Source organism: Arachis ipaensis, chromosome B4 (genome assembly GCF_059453495.1).
Source record: "Arachis ipaensis isolate K30076 ecotype BB chromosome B4, ASM5945349v1, whole genome shotgun sequence".
Classification (NCBI taxonomy): domain Eukaryota; kingdom Viridiplantae; phylum Streptophyta; class Magnoliopsida; order Fabales; family Fabaceae; genus Arachis; species Arachis ipaensis.
Window position 1 is genome coordinate 134,719,033 of NC_142439.1, and position 20,878 is coordinate 134,739,910.

At 28.7% G+C, this 20,878-nt stretch overlaps 1 protein-coding gene and 1 long non-coding RNA gene across 4 annotated transcripts; both read right to left on the reverse strand.

The window, feature by feature from the left end:
• Window positions 1-1,176: 1,176 nt before the first annotated feature.
• On the reverse strand, window positions 1,177-6,836 carry LOC107635097 (uncharacterized). Of its 3 annotated transcripts, XR_015881076.1 has the most exons (12): window positions 6,491-6,836; window positions 6,355-6,397; window positions 6,116-6,218; window positions 5,020-5,100; window positions 4,479-4,564; window positions 4,267-4,321; window positions 3,970-4,086; window positions 3,564-3,634; window positions 2,984-3,131; window positions 2,239-2,333; window positions 1,564-1,697; window positions 1,177-1,436 (listed from the first exon to the last, which is right to left on the reverse strand). It is a non-coding gene; the product is annotated as an uncharacterized LOC107635097 (long non-coding RNA). The 3 variants fall into 3 exon arrangements; XR_015881077.1 differs by lacking the exon at window positions 3,564-3,634; XR_015881078.1 differs by lacking the exon at window positions 3,564-3,634 and having other exon boundaries at window positions 1,177-1,457; window positions 1,564-1,703; window positions 4,262-4,321.
• Window positions 6,837-10,398: 3,562 nt separating this feature from the next.
• On the reverse strand, window positions 10,399-14,483 carry LOC110271601 (wax ester synthase/diacylglycerol acyltransferase 4-like). Its single transcript, XM_088484990.1, has 5 exons — window positions 14,313-14,483; window positions 13,076-13,651; window positions 11,817-12,170; window positions 11,211-11,348; window positions 10,399-10,542 (listed from the first exon to the last, which is right to left on the reverse strand). Exons 1-5 carry the CDS (start codon window positions 14,481-14,483, stop codon window positions 10,399-10,401), a joined length of 1,383 nt encoding a protein of 460 aa, XP_088341116.1.
• Window positions 14,484-20,878: the final 6,395 nt, after the last annotated feature.

The following is a 20,878-nucleotide window of genomic DNA, read 5'->3' on the forward strand; positions in this document are numbered from 1 at the left end:
AAACGTCTACGTATTTAAATTTTTTGAAAAAATCGCTTCGGATTAATTTTGAAAAAAAAAGTATTCAAATTTAAAAAAAAAATAATAAAAAGCATTCTTTTCGTGGTTTGTTTCTTACAAATTTAAAATAATTAATTATTTGATGTTATTTTATTAGTAATTACTTTTTGAGTTATAATTATTTTTTGTTTATTTTGTTATAAAAAAATATATTTAACATTAAACATTCTATTTGATATAGAAAAATAATGGAGTGTGCACTTTTTGGGTATTCTTCAATGTTGAAGATGTAAATGTCATCCAATTTAAAAATAGGTGGGTATTTTTTTTTTTTAAATTCTTTAGTTTCATAATATGTGTGTTATCTAACATAGTTTTCTTTTTTTTTTTTTATTTATTTATCTAACTTTGTAAGATTTGAAGAACATAAGAGTAACATCGGTGAAATTCCAAATGAGGCTGCATTCTTAAAAATTTAGCAAGGACTTCACAGTTCAGAATAAGCATCTATGGGAAAGTAGTTGATGTCATCCATGATACTTTGCATATCAAACACACACACGTCACAGATAAATAACACTAAGAAAATGTGCACAAAAAAATTAATTTAAAAGAATAAGAAGAATTTTTACATTAGTACAACAGAAATTATTGGAAAAACTTTTAGATTGTCAAAATAATAACCATCTTAATAAATTAGCAAAATTGTAGAACCAAAAATCATATATTTACCTCTTGGACAATAACACATTAATAACCACCTAAAAAAAAGACTTCTAGTGCTACTGGAGCAACTCCAGTCATAATAGGTTAGAGTTTAAACTTGCTAAAATCAAATTTCAAACTCAAGAAGTTTCAAATTCTATAGTCGTTTATTGAAGTGAACCAAAATACAAAAATATTTAATAAATTTTTTGGATCTCATGTCATTTATCATATTTATTCAGATTTTGATACAAAAACAACTCAAGATTGATTTTGATCCCACAATTAATTTGTTTATATTAAATGTTAAGGTGGTGACAAAAAATAATCTTTATGGACAAATAAAGCGTTAAAGTTTGTAATACATTTATTAAAATAAATTTAAGTTTTAGTACTTGTAAATTTAACAACTACCTTTAATACACTTTTTTAGCTAAACTCTTAAAATATTTTTAAACCAAAAGAAAAAAGTTTCTACAGAAATTGAATCTTAAAAAAAATCATGCTTTAGACAATTGCCAAAATTTTGTTTAACAAAAAAAGGAATTACATAATTATACTTAAAACAATCATCTTGTCATAATTTAAAGTGTGACAACTAATTTGGCATCAGCAGAATCACCTTGCTTCTTAATCTGTAAAACATGTGATGCTGGATTCCCTCCTGAGAGCACACCACCAGCAGCCATTATCCCCAAAGCAATGACTCCATGCAGCACATACTCCATTCCCTATAGAGAAAACACATGATCCTGAAAATTCACAGATTCATGGTGGCGTTTTTTTGCTGAAAGTTTGTTTAACATAAACACAACATAAATATAAGAGGATATTTCCTTAATATAAGAGAAAACTGACCTGCGGATATTCCTGAGGAAAGAAATAACAGCCTGTGGAATAAGCATTTTCTCTTCTCTATTTTCAGCATAATAATCCAAGTAGTTTCGTTGAAGTTCTATAACAGGCCTAAGAATTGTCTAAACCAAATGTAACTGCAGCTTCAAAAAAATACGACAGAGTGAAGCTTAGAAATGATTCCACAATGGCACGAAAAACCCTAACTAAAGCAAGGTACTTTACTAAGAAATAAATATAAACATATAAATGAAACACAGTATCACACTCAAGTGCATTTGCAGTACTCATACTGCACCAATGACACCCCATCTAAAAGTAATCATGGAAAAAGAAAAATAAACTCAAAACAAAACAAAAAAACAAAAAAAAAAAAAATATTGTCCCCAACCATAAAGTGATGACATATTGTCTCCATAAGAAGGAATTATATTAGAAGACTAATTTTGATTTTACTAACAAAGGAAAAAGAAATCAAAATACCAATAATATCACACTATCACAAAATTAATGTAATCTAATACTATATGCATTTAGATTTGGAATTCAATCTTGAATTGAGACAATGCATAAAGCACAAGTCAAGAGGGGGCAAAAAAGATTATTTTCTTTTAAAAAAAATAAGTAAAAAAGAACATCTTCCCAAAATATATATAGCATAGAAAAAACCAAAATTACCTGCATAAATTTTAGGAAGAAAATCTTATAATTAAATTATGCACACTATGCACTAAGTTTCCACATAGTGATGGCTGCCTATAGAAGCATCGAAGCTGCAAAAAAGAAAATGAAAGAGCTTAATTATTTTTCTTTTTCTTTTTTTTTTTTTCACTCAGTCCAGTTAAAACATCACTAATGAACATAGATTTTCATGCCATTTTGCATATACACAAAAATGGTAACACTGAAACACTAAATCACATCTCTTACAATCACACAACAGACAATTAACACCAAAAAAAAAGAAATTAAAACAAATAATAACTTTGAGCAATTAGAATTGGTTCCTGGAAATAAACAATGTCGACTATCTACTAAGAAAAAAATAAAGCAAATCTTCTACGGCCGCCAATATAATTATGGATGTAATGACATGGAAAAAGTGGTGGAATTATTAGAACAATAGAACACGCCACTCTTTGTATCCTTTGTTACCAAATAAGATTGAACAATGAATTATAGATGGTCAAGTATTAATTAATTTACGAAACGTTTAATGTCAGAAATTAAAAGTTAGACCAAAGATTGGTCTTGATGTCCAATAGTCTCATCTATTATTTATGAATTGTTAAAGGAAAGGAAAAACATCAAATTCAAATGACAAATGTCAATTTAAAGAGTGTTAATGCCACCATAAAATGCTTTCAGGAAGGCAAAGATCATTGTATGAGACATTTATCTAACAGCAAATCTATCTCCTCACCTTAATTAAAGTGCTAATGCTGGCCATCGCAAATCAAGATAATAATGAGTTACTATTAATGCCTTTTCACATAATCCTGCTTTTAATGCTTCAGTGCTGCTCATTGTGGTACTCCCAATCATAAGAATGAATGGAATTTTAAGAATGACTGCCAGATTAAAATATTATGACAGCAAACATAAAGAACTTGTTAGAAATAAAAAATAAAAAATAAAAAAACATATATACGTGCTAAGAAAGAAAATTAAAAACAAAGAGAAAACCATATGCTTTATACAGAAAGCACGTAATAAATACTGACCATCTTCCTCTACTCAATGATAAACACATAATGCAAAATAAATAAATAAATAAAATACATTAAAGGAAAAGAGAACTAAGATGAATTGTTACATGACCCATTGGCATCATCATCCAATTCGAAATGAATAGCATATCAATAAATGTAAGGATGAAGTATTTGATGAGAAAATGGAATGGAATGCAATGGAAGTAACTATAACAATTTACAAAAAATTTCACTGATAAAATGGAACAACAACATTCACAACTCATATCATAATTACATTAAAATTATTACCTTTACAGATGACATTATGGTCTTCTTTAGATAGGATTAGTGCCTTCTAATCATCTGTTGCTAAGTATTGTCTAAACAATGATACCTTAATCATAAGTTGGAACATAAGAAACTAAAGATAAGTTGTAGAAGTCTATGACTCTATGTTGATTTCTCAAGTTACCTACAGCTGAATTGCTGGAAAAAATTAAGTGACTAAACATACATGCTAATTGCTTTTTAAATAAAGAACAAGATCACAGAATCCTCAAGGGTTTTCAGTAATAGTCACTCGAGTAATGCAGAATTTTCAATTTCCTCATACTTGATAATGTAAGACATAGAAATGATAGAATTGTTCTATACATAATTTATATCATCACATAGTATATATGGAAGCATAGGAAATAGTAAGCCAAAGTAATACCCTGTTGTTGCAGAATTTCTTCCATTCTTAGGGTTTAATTTTGGCTGATTCAAAAAAATGTTCACCCACTTTCTTCATGGATCCATTAACTTCTCCTTTTTCCAATAAGAAAAAGCCCTAAATAATTGAATCACATATTTATCAAACATGAAAGACTTGAAACTGAACAAATGAATAATAGGTATGGTAGTAAATCTAGAAAGAATGTTCAAAATAGAGCCTTCTCTGTTTATTTTTTCTCTTTAATTTTTTTGATACAGAAGTAGAAGAGAGAAATATAGCTCTTAGTTACCATACTCGAAAGTATGATCAAAATAACTCCCTTGCACTGCTTCTAAAGGGTAAGCCTCCCCTGAACCAAAAAAAAGCACAGCACCATAACATTTACTTTCACATTTTAATTTTCAACAGAAAATCCACTTCACAATCCACCTAAACCGTGGGAAAAACCAAAAAACAAAATAGGTACTACAAAATTTTTAAAAAATGGCTAAAAAGCTTTCACTTACCAGCATAAGTTTTCTCCAGAACTTACAATTAAAGTCCTCATTTTGCACTTGATCTTGTTTTCACCTTCCACTAGCTTCTCCTTGATCTTAGTTTGCAGAATTAAACTTCAAAATCATCACTTAATTCACATATGTAGTTTAAAGCTTACAATAAAGTAATTTAAAGCCCCTAAAATACTAAATAGATGTCCTTTTATTCTGCAAAGCCTCTTAAGGAATTCAAACATACACACATATTGAAACTAAATAAAGTAACACCTCATTTAAATTCCTAAAGAAGCCACCTTAAATTATTTAAAATTCTCATTAGTTATTTCTTTAATTCTAAAGCCACTTCATTCGTTTGAAAGAAAAAAAATTATGGTAGATCGACCAATATTTTAGAATTCTAAAATAATTCTAACCAGATGAAGAACAAATTCAAAAAATTGAGAACTGATTAGCTATATTAATTTTAAATTTCTTGCAATTCAACAAACTGCATCCAAATAAATTCATTTAATTTCATGAAGTTAAAAAAATTAAGATACATATTTCATACCTTCATACAGGCAACAACAACTTGTTCCCAAAGGGAGAAGATCTCCTCTTGAGCTGGCTCAGGCATGAAAGCATGAAGTCCCTGCAAAAAGAGAGTTAAGTGTAGCATCTTCTAGCAAACTTTTGAAACTGAATATTATAGAAAAAAAACATATATATCACATTTCATTACCATAATTGTCAAGGACCTGCACATAATTGAGTACATCATTGCTTTGGAAATTTCTCTAAGCCTAGAATACTGTTTTAAAATTGTGCCTATAATGCTTGCACCAACAAACTTATAACATCTTAACTTAAATATATAGTACGTTTCAACGTAGAAGTAAAAATACTACATGCATCCAAAGAAAGAAAAAGCATATGTGAGCTAGAATTTTCTCACAAAGACACATTACCATCACATGAATGAAGAGAGCACTTTTTGTTTAAAAAAGAAGAGAAAACTTTTGACATGTATAAAAGTATAAAAACTAGATTGGGATAAAATATCCCATCAAATATGGAAGAGTAAAGCCTTGATATATAGGGTTAAACCATGTAAGAATGCATCTCAATCCCTTTCAATATCAGTTAGAAGAACACCATTGGTCAGACCATGTGCAGGATCAAAGGGATGCCAAATAAGTAATGCTATTCCCAAAAAAATGTCAAAAAGAAACTTTGCTTCCTTATATGATTGAAAACCTCTAAAATTAAAGAGTGGAAATTTATGCAAGTGTGGCATTTTATATGTCAATAATCTGATACCAATAATGTTCCTTGCATTTTAAGCTGACATTCCATAACTGTATGCATAAAGAATGTCATCATTATCTACAAATCATCAAACCAAAGCAAATTATATATAAGACAGTAATTGTGAAGAATATGGGTTCCATCCATGATGACAAAGAATTTTAGAAAACACACCACATAAATCAGATTACTAAAACAAATGGAAAACAACGAAAAATTAAATTCTTGTACTGATAAACACGATGATAGTAACTTTGAAATTTTTTTTGACACAATCCAAACACTCTACCTTAAAACAATTCACTTCTTAGCTGATTTTATCTATGATCATTTGAAAGGAGAGAAAAAAATAAACCTACAATCAATTACTGAAATAAGGATGTTTCTTTCTTCTCTCGTGCTTCCCCTCTTCACCGTCATGTTTTCTTCATCTCTGCTTTGATGGAAACGTGGGAGGAGACCCTGGTGTAAGAGAGGAGAGATTGAGAGAAAAGGTGTAGAGAAGTCAGTGGTCATCAGAAATTCCTTGCAATCAATAGTCCCAAGCCCACTTGTTATAAATAAATTGACTGAAGATCAAGTTTAGGGACAAAGATACCTTAATGAAGCCAATTTCCTTAGCATTGCTATGGAAGCACTGCCTGAAACAAAAATAAAATATTAGTCTAGTTCAAATTTTGGCTGAAAACAGGCATTTTCTGTTAAATATATAGGACAAAATATTTAAGCATTACTATGTTCATCAGAATCAAAACTCCATAGGAGCACGTCCAGATCACTGAAGTACACCGTCGTAAGGAACTGGGTCATCGCATTCGCAGAACCTGCTGCCGCCCGCGAAGGAAGGACTACGAAGCCATTATACGGAGGACTGCGGAACCAACAGCGGCGATGGCCACCATCACCGTTGTCGCCTCATTCCTCTTCCTTTCTCTCTTGATCTAGCGTCTGTGTCTCTTACTGTCTTTCTCTCCTTTAACCCTCTCCGGTTTTGTGATGCCGGAGGAAGTCTTCTCCCTACCTGCGCTACCTACTCCTCCCCACCAAGAGTTCCAGCTCTCTCTCATCTTCATCTTCTCCGGTTTTGCCAGGTGAATTATATTTATTTTTATTAACATTTATTTTTATTTATTTTTAAAAATTATTAAATTATTATATAAACAAAAACATCTTTATAAATAATAATAAAGAGATAAATATATTCTTATAATTATTTTTATTAATAATTAAATAATTTTTTAATTAAATAATTAAATAATTCTTTTTATTTATATGTCAAAAATATCCTTCAATCAAAATTAAAATCAAATCAATCTAATAATTTCAGCAAAACAAAAAAAATAAAAATCAAATTAGATTGTGTTGGCTCTTTTTCATTCGGTATCAAAATTCATTGTTGCCCCAAAAATAATAAACCAAACCCTAACCCAAGCAAAAACTTAGATGCAGGCCAACGAGCTATAGATCAAATGACTCCACATACTCACCTAGAGGTTCACAGATTCGAGTCCACTCCTAACTTTGGAAAAAAAAAAAAAAACCTTTGCTTCCCTTAGATTTGGGTGCAGCAAATGTTGTTTTTTCAATTTATACTTGTTTCTTGGTTTTGGCTTCTTCCAATGAAAAGCTCCCCTTCAACTTTCTCAATGTGACAAATGTAAGCCTCGTCCTTGTGTCATTGCTGTAATAAATCACACAACTCAACATAGTCTCAACAAAGAAAATATAATTCGCATATAAATGGAAAGGGAACAAATTCGAATTCATGCAACATCCAACTCAAATTCAAGACAAACAAAACCAATTAAGCATTATTGAACCATACATAAGGATTCTTGATTCATAAACTAATATCACATATGCAAACTCAAATTCTCTACACCCTTAGAACGGTAGAACCCAAAAAGAAAATGCAAAGAACAGAAAACGGCAGAACAGAGAACAGAGAAGAACCTTGAGGAAAGGCGAGGGTACCAGAGAACAGAGCTGGTCAAGACAAAGAAAGGCGGACAGCAGAACAAAAGACGGCGGAACAGAGCGGCGGTGTGACTACGATCCAAAGAGGCGCAAGCTACGACCAGAGACGAGACACACTTGTGGTGGCGGCGGAAGATACGAAACTGCAGTGCCAGCTGCCTGCTCCGGTGCCAGCTGCGGCTGAGACAATAAGAGCCGGCTGCGGCAGACAATAAGCGCCGGCAGCCGAGTTCAGATGATAAGAAGAGTCAGAAGTAGGGTTGGCAATGGGTATGGTAGGGTAGGGTTTAACCCTACCCGCAGGTTGAAAATTCTATTAAAACTCTATCCTACCCTACCTGCGGGTTGAGAATCTCTCGACCCTAACCGCACCCTAAAGTTCTAAACCCTACACTACCCTACTCGCAGAAATATCAAATTTTTTGAAAGTAAATATAAAATTCAATCATTTTAAATTTTATACATATTAATAACATAAAAAATAACAAGCTAATGCTTTAAATTACTAAATTAACTAACTAATTTAGTGGTTGTTCACTTATTGTAAGTCATTACATAAGAGAGGTTGTGGGTTTAACTCTCACTTCCTTCACTATATACCTAATTTTTATAAAATATGTGTTATATTTGAGGTGCGGATAGGGTAGGGTAGGGTACACCTTAAACCCGTACGCTACCCTACCCACAGACATACCCGGACCGTACTCTACCCTACCCGTAGCGGGTAGGACCCTACCCGAACGGATTAGACCGGGTTGGGTTACCCACAAGTAGAGTATAAATTGTCAGTCCTAGTCAGAAGATGAGAAAACCAAGAGAAAGAGTCGAAGAGGTTTTGTGACTTCAGATTAGGATTTTTCCAATTTTAAATCCTAAATCGGATCCGGATATTTATATTGGTTAAATAGTTTGGATTAAAAAATCAAACTATAAAATTGATATAATTTGGTTTGAATTTTTTTGGTTTAAAATTATTTTTTTTAAATGGTTTGATTTAAATTGGGTTTAAAATTCATAATCTAGAGAAGTGGAATGGTTCTAAGTTTTTGCTTGGTTAGGGTTTGGTTTATATTTTTGGTGCAACAATGAATTTTGATACTGAATGAAGAAGAACAAACACAAACTGATTTGATTTTGATTTTTCTGTTTTGTTGAAATTATTAAATTAATTTTATTTTAATTTTGATTGAAGGATATTGTTATCATATAAAAAAAATTATTTAATTATTTAATAAAAATAATTATAAAAATATATTTGTTTTTTTATTATTTATAAAGGTGTTTTTGTATATATAATAATCTAATAATTTTTAAAAATAAATAAAAAATAAATGTTAATAAAATCTCTAAAATTAAATACAATCTACACGACAAATTTTCATTTCTCTACATTTTATATTATACTGATACGTATAAATTAGTAATCGTATTGAATCAATCACTTAATAATAATAATAATAAAAGAAATTATTTTGTCAGTACTGTGTCTTATAAAGAGTATTCATAAAGGATTAAAAATAAAAGGTGCTTGTTTAGGCGTTAAATCGATAAAAAAAATATTTCTTAATGAAAAATGATCACTTTTTATTTTTAGTATATTTGGCAAACTTCTAATAATAAAAATAAAAGTATTAAAAAAAGATATTTTTATGTAATAAATGAATAAAAAAATATTTTTATTTTATTTTACCTAAATATTAGACTTGTTTGAGTTTCATTCTCGAAAAATATCTTTTTTAAATAATTTTTTTAAGAGATTTTTTACAAAAGTAAATGTGATTTTATGTTTAGATATTTCATATAAAAAAATCTTTTTATCTATCAATTATGTATTTTTTTAATAGCGTAATTAATAAATAAAAATATATTTTTACATGAGATATCTAAACATAAAATTACTTTTATTTTTATAAAAAAATCTATTAAAAAAATCTTTAAAAAAATATATTTTCTGAAAATGACATCTAAACAAACCGCAGTTATATCAAAGTTCAACGAAATTTATGCTTTTATCATCTTTGGAAACTTATTTCATTTTATTTTTATTTTCTGTTTTTATTTTAAATATTTTTTATTTCAAAAACTTCATTAAGAGAAAAGAAAAAGTAAAATGTAAAAATAAAAAATAAAATTTTCTTAATTTTACTTTTTTTTTTTACAAACTTTTAAAAATAGAAAATCATAAAATACTAAAAATAAAATCCAACCCTAACACATTCTTATCTTTCTAATATTTTTTTTTTCTATTTCTCATAACGGAATTATATATATTACTCAACAATACTGCTTAGAAACAATAATGATAAAAAAGAAAACTAATGGTAAATGCTAGCTACAACAAGCTGAAAAAATGAAACGAACTAAAAATCAATTACTACTCATGTAGAATATATATATAAAAGATGATGGAATGCAACAGATGAAAGAAGTGAAATTTCCTTTTATATATCAAATATTTATATATTAAGAAAAAACACTAGTAAAATAATATAACTGTGGTCCAAACCTAGGTATCCTTTTTATTCTTTCCTTAAAGTACTTTGACACATAGAAAATCTCTTTGTGAATAATCATATATATAGCATCACACACACACATATGTGTGTCATTAATTAATTGATTATTGAGTCTCTCTAATTAAGGCTTGGTGCTTCTTATAGGAATACTACACATTTTCTGCTTCATGAAGTATTTCCTCAAAGGCTTTGTTGAGGTTCCAAACAAGTTTTCGCTCATCTATGAACCCTTCTTCTGTTGCAAGTGTCACTCTTAACATCCCCATATAGCTCAAAATTGTCACTACAAGACTCTGCAAAAATAATAACATTTTTCAGGGCATGCATATATAAGATTATTTTATTTGTTATCTTGATACAATTTATTTGTAAAAAATGGGTTGGTTTTCCTTTATTACAATGAAGCATTATTATATTATTTTATAAGTTATATAATTATTAGCCAAAGTAATAAATTATAGAAAAAATTTTAAATGCTCCTAGAATACCGATATTATTCTAATAATTTTAATTATTAATTTTAATTAATATATATTATATATTTTTTTTATAATTGAGATTAATGACTAAATAGAGTAAAACTATTAAAACATTGATATTTTAGAAATACCTGAAATTTTTCTTAATCGATATGTGAACCGACACATCTCTTTTTAAATCATACAATATTATATGACGGTGGATACTCAGGTGCATTCGACTTCACGTGAAGTTGATAACTAAGAGCCGTTAAATGATTTAACTGATTTGACTAAATTTTCATCTAACGACTCTCAGCTATCAACTTCACGTGAAGTCGACTGCACCTGAGTTTTTATCTTATATGACATATTTAGATATTATTATTATTTAACCTAAGGTGAGATCATCGTTATATAAATTTCTATTTTGTCAATTTCCATATAATTAAGATTTCATTGTTATTTGATAGAGAGGAAGAAAGTTAGTATATACAAGTTACCTGAGGCAAACCACAGAGTGTAAAGAATAAATCCTTTATGGGATGATTAGCCAAAGCCATTTGCTCCATTGGTCCAACCATGTTGGAAATCAATAAGCTTGAATTTCTTAGTGTCCTATGTATATTTTTAGAGACTTCCTGTAACATTATATTATCACGACACATTAATTAAAATGATGGAGCAACATGGTCATTAATTTGGTTAGGTAGGTAATTGCATAAATCTATTATTGAACTAGCTAGTATATATATAAATATAAAATCCATTAGAAAAAATAAGAACATTTATTTTATTGCATGTGATTCAATCTAAATGTGTGATAGATAATAACTTAAAAGTTAAAAGTAATGTTACAGAATTATTTCTTTTCAGTTAATATTAATAATTTTTTTAATTATTATATTTAACTTAAATTTTAAATTCTAAATTATAAATTTTAATTTTTTTTTCAAAAAATAAAAAAAAAATTTACAATTAAAAAAATTAATTGGCTAAAAATTAGTTCTTTATATTTTTTCATAACTTAGTTATAAACTTCAATAATAATATATAAGATTTTAGGATCATCAAATTTAATATATTTAAAAAAAAAAAGTTAAGCTTACCTCTGAGCCTTTTAATTTATGTTCCATCCGAAGAAGCTTTTCAGTTAGAATAGTAGCAAAAGAATTCTTCTTCCTCTTGATGGAATTGTGTGCTTTCTTAACAAATTGGAGTGGGTTTGAAATTGGGTAGTCTTGTAATTTTGGCACTGAAACATGCATATAAGAAATATGGTTTCCCCAAACACCCTTTGCATTAGTCTTTAGCATATCTTGCACTGTGTGATAATCCTTAACATTCCTTGTGTTCACTATTGCCATTGCTGTTGATTTCAATTTTCTTGATTTATAATCCATATCTTGCATGTATAATCGGATCCCGTAGAAGATTATTCCAGTGATCACATCATTTATAGTCTGCAATAATAATAATATTATGTTAAACAAAAAAAGTCAATTAAATTCTTTATAATCATTATAAATATAAAAATATTTTTCAAACCGCCGCCTTTAACTATGTTAAATTAGCTAGTATTTCTGTTGATAAATATATATATAATATTCTACTAGAAAATAACTTTCTATAGACTAACATTTCAATTCTAGCCAACTTTTTTTGAAATTATATTTTCATTCTTATATTTATAATCTTCTTTCTCCTCAGTTCTCATCTCTAAATCCTAAATTTTAAAATATTCTTTTATTTTTTAGTATATTTGACAAATTTTTAATAATAAAAATAAAATTAAAAAATAAAAAAATATTTTTTTATAAAACTATAATTTATATCTTTTTTTTAAAAGATATTTTTATATAATAAATGAATAAAAAAGTATTTTTATTTTGTTTTAGTCAAATATAATTGATAAATAAAAAGATATTTTTATATGAGATATCCAAACATAAAATCACTTTTATTTTTATAAAAAATCTTTTAAAAAAATATCATTTAAAAAAAATATTTTTTCAAAAATAACGTCCAAACAAACCCAAAAAATAATTTAAATTTTAAATTCTAAATCTTCTAAAACAGTAAAAGTAAAAAAAAAAAATTTAACACTAGAAAAATTGTCCAATAAAATATTTGTTTCTTATATATTCATTTTCTAAAATAAATCATCCATGCATGCATTAATTAATAACTACCTAATATGTTGCATTCCCATCTATCTACCCAAACATTAGATTACTATATATGTTAGAAGGGAAGCTAATAAGAAACCCTATATAGATCTCATAGAAAGAAAAAAGAAAATCTGAATATTTAAGAAAAACAAAATAAATAATTAGGAAAAGGAATTAACATAATTAACCATCCTTACCACTCCAAGTTTAGATTTAATCTCTTTGATATGATGAATAGAAAATGAGATATGTGATATGGTAATTGGTAGAAACTCCACTCCTTCAACATTAGACCTTATTGGTGTCTCATCATCTTCCAAAAAAGTGCTTTTCATCACACTCCATCCAAAATCAACAATGGAATTGAAAGTGATAGAGAAAAGCTTAGGCAATATCTTAAGTAAGAACAATTTGTTACTATTATAATCTTTATTGGAGGATGATGATGACTTTGATGGAAATGATAATGGGAGTGAAGGATCATCATGTCTTTGAAGGGAAGAAAGAAGGAGGCCCATGATAGTGTAACCATCTCCAATTGCATGGTGGAATTTGAAGATTACGGTTCCGGCAGCATTTTTTGTTGGGTATTTGATTATATGAGCTTCCCATAATGGCTTGTTTTTTGGAAGCTTCTCCATTGCTATGCCTGATAAGTACTCACCATATTGCTTCTCCATTGACATGGCATCACTAAACTTTGGCTCAATTATATGTTCCTCAAATTTTACCTCAACTCTTTTCCATCTCTTCACTCCTTTTTGGTCAACAACCTATATGTGTACTCAAACAAGGTTAATTAAGAATTAAATGTTTAATAAGCCTTGCAAATTATGTAAATTTGGATACCAATAATAATATTAGAATTTTTTAATTTCTACCTACATTATTATTATAATGGTATGGTCTCATATATATATATACAAAAGATAAATTTTGTTTGTACAATGAATGATAGAATATTCTAAAATTATTATTTTTTTCTAAGAAATAAACAATCAGTAAAGATCTAATCATAAATTTTTATTTAGTATAAAGATTTAATTATAAATTTTTAAATTATAAGAATCTAATAAAAAATTAGTGAAATTATAAAAATTAATAGTAATTAAACTAACTTTGTTAAGAAATAATTTTGAAAGATAATTATAAATCCATAAAAAAATATTGTGAGATGACAAGCATAAGATATGAACAATATTATATGATCAATAAAATTTATTATTTTTTACTAACAAAAATATTTTTATATTAAATTTTAAATATTAAATATTAAATTTTAATAATACAAAAATAAAATATTAATAAAAAAATAGCCCCTATATAACATTTGTCATAAAAATATATATCAACTTGAAATTATGTTCATCAATAATTGTACAAAACTTAGAGTTGTATGTATGTATATATATTTGAGTGTGAGAGAGAGCTGACCATTATGGAGGTGAAGCGAGGAATGCAATGAAAAGCATCTCTAACAAGAGACACAATTGGCAAATTATGAATTGGAACTTGAAATTCTAAGACACCAATAATGTATAAATTCAGAAAATCGCTCTCCAAAAATTGTCCCGTTGGACTCACCGGCTCTTTCAAATCCTCCATATAATAATATTCTTACTACTTGCTTCTTCTCATGACTTTCTTCAGAAGAGTAATCTCTATATATATACTAACACTAGTACTAGTATATATATATATATATATATATAATGAAATTTTTTTTAATCAATATAAAAAAAAGACCATTATATTTTATTTATCTCTCTAGCACTCTAGCTATCTGATCTCTTTATTATCCTCCACATCTACACATATCCCTGTGAATTGAATAATTGCAACAGTAACAGTAGTTGGTGCGTCGGCTTATTATATTAATTAGGAACAAAGAAATATTAAAAAATTAGTAAATTTATTTATTATTTTTTTAATAATTAATTAATAACATTTAAAAATATATATTAAAAATTATATTATTAGATGGTTAGATTAAAAAATTTAAATTGATAATTAAAAATATTAATAAAAAAATAATAAATTCTGTTTATTTTTGAAATTTTTTTATGAATATTTAAAATTATTATTTTAATATTTAGTTGAATCTGATCTTTAGCGAAATTTATTTAGTGATCATTTATGAGCACGTGGATATTCACAGATACCTCAGAGGAAGCAGGTTATGCTCCATAATAATCCATATACTTGCATGCAAAATTGAATACGTGGTTTTATTATATATTACTCGTCCCAAAAGTGACCAGATTCTTTACTTTTAAGAATTCAACAATGGGACTCCATTATTTCTAACGTTAATCTTATAGTGACTACATATACGAATATATTTTTTGTTTAAGGACAATAATTTAGTCAAATATATTAAATAATTTTATATTATGTGAGTGATTATTTATATATTTATATATAATATATACTATTTAACTTTAAACTATTTAAAATGAATTTTAATTTTATAGGACAAAACTATATTGAAATCTTTCATAAGCTAGATTATTAATGTGACAATTTTGTGAAAAATGGCACCAATGGATGTGTTCCAACCATTTGCAAGATTAATTTATAGTAGTTGGGCAGTAGGCTAGTAGATTTGTACCCATTTATTAGGTGCAGAACCTGATTATATATGTATCATGGGTAGAGCAATTCAAAATGAATTAAAAAATAAATCATAAATACATGTCTGATATTTGAGATGCATGTTTTATATACCAGAAAATTAAAAAACAACACTAAGCTCGTGAGGTGCATGGATCGGATTATCTGTTAGGAATGGAATTTTGCCTTGAGACTTAGGGATTGTGATAGTCAAAGTATGTGGCAGAATCTTTATTGCGTAGGGATGGGCTTCCGCCTTCAATCATGTGCATGTATATGGGTTTTACACTTTTACCTATCACTACATGGGAGGCAGGAATTAATGATGATTTTTTTAGGGTTTTGTGGCGGTTTTAGCAAAATGATTACCACCTGCTTAAGGATCGCTACCTTTAAGTTGCGGATATTAGGATTTGCGGTGGTTACCAGCAATTATTAGCATAACTGTCACTAAATAATAAACTGATTTGTAGCGGTTTAAAATTGTCGCAATTTAGTGCATTTTTTTAAATTAGGAGTTTAATACCGTCACAATCCATTATGAAATTAAAAAGGAAGAATATTAGAGAATCATTAATAAACTAAAAGAATTGAGATGATGACTAAAAATAGTAGTCAAAAATAATAAATTCTAATGACCTCTACCATTCCTAATTAAAAAAAAATTGTGAAAATTATGCAGTTTGCACCCTTTTTTTCTCATGCCGATGATTTATCAAATTTAACATATTTGCATTAGAAAATAGACTTAATATTATTAATATACATGCTGTGAAATTAACTAGTTAAAGAAGATAACATAATTAATAATCAATAATTGATTGTAGAGTAAAGTATCATTTTTGTTCTCAACTTTTGGGGTAAGTCTTAAATTTGTCTCTAACGTTTTAATCATCTTATTTGTATCTCTAACGTTTTAAAATCGACAAATCGTATCAATGTTATCCTACTGTTAAGTCTACCATTAACTCTATTAAAAATCTTCTTAAAAATACTTTTAACAATAAAAAAACCTCTCTCAACTCTTTATTCTATCTGCGAAGTTCTGAACACTTAGCAGAAAAAACCCCTTTCTCCTCTCTTTCGCATTCTACCATCATGCCATTACCATACAAAATATACACCCCCACTGGTGAAGCAGCACCAATCACGAACCCCAAATCACAAACTCTCATCTTCTTTTAATTCCCCAATCGCATTCTCTAAAAGTGCTTTTATCTGCAGAACTCGATGGAACTTGCGCCGCCGATCCCTTTCTGGGAGAACAGTTTTTCGAACACCGCCATGTGACAGAGGATGCAAAAATTCATCATCAAGGAGAATAATAAGAAGATCAGGAACAAGAAAAAGAAACAGTTTAGAGAATCTAGTGGGACTAAGATTTCAACAAAAGCATTGGCGATGAGCTTCCTCTTCAGAGGATTGGAAGAAGGAGGTCATGGGGGGCAAGGGACTCTTCAATTTGGCCGGCAAGAATTGCTGGACTTAGGTTTGGGGAGCTATGCGGCGGAAGCGTCCCTTAGGGTTGTGTATTTGGACAATGGTCAAATATTCTTGCAACGACCTCTTTTGATCCATGTCATGGTGCCTTTGTCTTTGGCATTAACAAAGACTGCTATGCAAAGGATTCACGTCGGAGCTCTTTGGTGGTGACAAAGATCTTTTCGGCATTCTTGAAGTGACACGGGACGAACTATCTTCCATCATCGTAGTCGATGGCATCGCCGGAGCGCATTGCGAAGAGGAAGGACATTTCCAGCAACAAGGAGGAAGTATTGGTGGTGTTTTAGCGCAACAGGCAGCATCAATTAGGAAAGATAGGTGGGTCGGATTAGTTGGGGATGTTGGGTTAGGTTTTTTTGACCTATCCCAACGTACCCCAAAAAAGAATATTTTTGTCTACATGTATTTTCCATTAAAGAATTTTAACAAAATTGTAGGGGTATTCATGGATTGGATCCGATCCGCATATCCATCGAATTTATCCAAATCCAATCCAAAAATTGTGGATATCAATCCGATCCACAAGGTCATTGGATCGGATCTGCAACGTCATCAGGTCAGATTGCGGATTTCATGTGGGTATCCGCATATCCGCGAATCCGCAAAAATAAATAAATAAATATTCTTTTTATGTTTTATTTCAACTAATAATTATCATATATGTTGTATTATTTTATTTTTATTATTTAAGAAAAGTATGTTTAATAATATTTTAAGAGTAAACATGTTTAAAAGAGTAAAAAATTAGTATTTTGTTGATATTTTTTAAATAAAAATAAATTTTTTAAAATATTTATATATTTTGCGAATATATCCGAGATCTAATCCGATCGGATCTAAAGCTTAAAAATTGTGGATATTGGATCCGATAATTTTAGTGCGGATCGGATTGAGATTTTGTCCATATCTAATCCGATCCGCATTTGCCCCTACAAAATTGGTGTGAAAATAATATTGATATGATTTTAAAATGTTAGGAATATAAATAAAACGATTGAAATGTTAGGGATAAAAATAATACGTTATTAGTAAAATCTAGTTACAGTGTTTCAGTACAAAAAGAGTCCATTTGAGGTCATCATAGTCATAGTCACATTTATACTAGCAATAAAATAATCTCGCAATTGTAGTAATCACTTCGACAAAGCAATAAAATAATCTCCTACTTGATACACAACCATTATATCCACTAGCTCCAAATTAAACCAGCAGGCTGCAGTGAGATTAAGAATTCAAACTTTGAAAGATTTCAGAAGTTTAAATAAGTTTAGAAAACAATATTATATATAGGAGAGCAACCAACCATCAACTCAACAAAATTATCCGAAAATTGCAGTAAAACTAATCAAGGTTGGTTCATGAACATTTTCAGGGAACATTATTAACGCAAATCCTGGAGTAGCATACATATCCCATATCCCTAGCAAGCTCAGCTTGAAATTAAATCACCTAAATGAAAAAATGTATATCCATGTAAGGAAAACTTCATAGATGCTTTTGCTAAGGTGCATATATATAACTCAATAAGTTTGCAAACACTTAGCATATAATAGCAAGATAGGTAGCAAGTCTAAGTACACTATTACAAGCATAATAACCACCAAGTTTTAATTTTGTAGTGCTCATGCACACCATTATTGCCAACCAAAATCATAACAATTCCTCTTCACATACATCCCTCTTGTTTTCTAGGATTACAAAGTCAAACAAATTGCTATATAATTGGGGGCATTTTACACTTACCTTGTTGGTACTTTGTATATTTAATTTGCAACCCAACTTCAAATGCAGTATGCAGAACACTAGCTAATACATTTTTTATTAAAGTATTTAAAGTATTTATGTGCATCATCAAATAAAATGTTAAGAAAGATCACCTTTCAATGGTTTGTTGCAGTGAAAATGATGGGGAGATATCAAGAATACTTCTAAGCACTGAGTCTTTTCATCAAGCTTGTGTGTTTTAGTGAAGTCTTTGAGAATCAAAGCTTCCAAGAACTTACAGAAGTCTTTTCTAAATTCTTCATACAATTCCCTGTAAAATTAATCCCATTTTGGCATGATTGATTGTATTTTATCAATGCATGAGACTATCTATGATCAATACTACACTACAGCTAATTATCGAAAACCACTTCTTTGCATTGTGTTCACTTGGATCCATGCAAGTTGAGAATATTTGAGAAGAAGATAGATAGAGATGAAAACACTGAAGGAAAAGTAGATTCAAATGAATATGAACCCTATGTAATAATGTAGAGGGCATGAGTATAATGATAATTTCACACTTGAAGTTAGAATGATTGAATTCTCCCTGTCAATAATGATAAAAGCTTTTTTTTCCTAAACAAAAAATCATTAATCAACTCAATCTTAATAGGATTGGTTTAGTCTAGATTTGCCAGAAAAAGAAAATCAAATCTGAAATTACAAACACAATAAATTGAATTGGTATATAATGGGTTATATTTATCAATACTTTTTTACTCCTAACCAAAAGTATCTAGAATTTGAGTTCTTTGTATATAGAATAATCAATATATTCGTAGATTCATCCTTCCTATATAATTGTCTCATTTTTTTTTTTATTAGAGGTGCCAATTAAAAATGTCTCTGTATCCAGTATAATAGTATCTTTTTTTTTGGTCTAATGAAAAAAGATATATAAAGTATAGAATAACAAAATCCAGCCCATTAATTCCTTGTATTTAATACCCTTAACTATGGAAGTATGGTATGGACAAAAAAAATAAAGCTTCAAAGGCCCCAAATTAAGAAAAGGTAGTCCATTAATTAATAGATTGTACAACGTAAAATAAGAGCAAGTGAGGCACAGCCCAATTCAATTCATTTCAAATAAAAATAAAATCAAATAAAAAATATTTTATTCTAAATTAAAGACACCCTAAACAATAAACATCATCTCCCAATTTTGATATTTAATGGTGATGTATATGTATAACATGTTACATGACCAATCTCCTACCCATTGAAAAATAATTAAACTCTGATGAGATTAAAAATTAGTCATTAGGTTAGATCAAATAAAGTATAATGAATAATTTATATCTTTTGACAAAAAAAAAAAGATGAATTGATCAATAAGCGCTAATGTATTTTTTTCTTTTGGACAAAATTATAAAAGTAGAAAATATTAAAAAGTAAAAATACAAATACAAATAAAAGACGTTTCCGTAAGCTAAACATACCTTAATATATGCCATATGATAATTTAATAATTAATAAGTTTATATAGCATATTAAGCCTAATATTCTTTTCTGTCCGACTTTGTCAAATTGACAAAAGAATTTTCGAAATGGTTTATGATGCAAAGACAAATACAGTCAAATTATGATGCACACAAGTGACATAATAGGGACTATAGAATTATTGGAAGCCAAATGGCACAAATGAAAAAATGGCACAAATGAAAACGATACTGGTTTTATCAGTAATCTACTATATATAATAGCAATTAGATAACATTTTAATTTAATATACACATTTTTATTTCTAAAATACTTTTTATTTATCTATATTTATAAATTAAAGGATTGATTAGCCGGCAGTGCATTAGTACACTAGCTAGTCTTAATAAAAATAATATCCTCCAAATTAGTCTCTATATTAAGAACGGTATTCCCGAGGCTAAAAAATTTTGATATGGAAGCAAAATGAGTGATATACTTTAAAATGATAATTTTTTGTGTTTTTTAAAATTGTGGGAATACACAAATCGGAGGGTCCGATTTGTGTTTAAAAAGTTAAAAAAAATTCAGAGTACACAAATCGGAGGGAAACTCAGAGTACACAAGTCGGACCATGCGAGTTCTTTGGTCATGAAATTTTGCTTCACAAATCGCATGGTCCGATTTGCAGCTGA

Bases quoted from the DNA above. Each gene is read 5' to 3' on its own strand.
- LOC110271601 (XM_088484990.1), bottom strand. From the start codon at position 14,483: ATGGAGGATTTGAAAGAGCCGGTGAGTCCAACGGGACAATTTTTGGAG. The intron at 12,171-13,075 runs GTAAGGATGGTT...TTATTATTGCAG, and splicing joins TTAAATCTAAACTTGGAGTG to ACTATAAATGATGTGATCAC. The intron at 11,349-11,816 runs GTAAGCTTAACT...ATAATGTTACAG, and splicing joins ATAAATTAAAAGGCTCAGAG to GAAGTCTCTAAAAATATACA.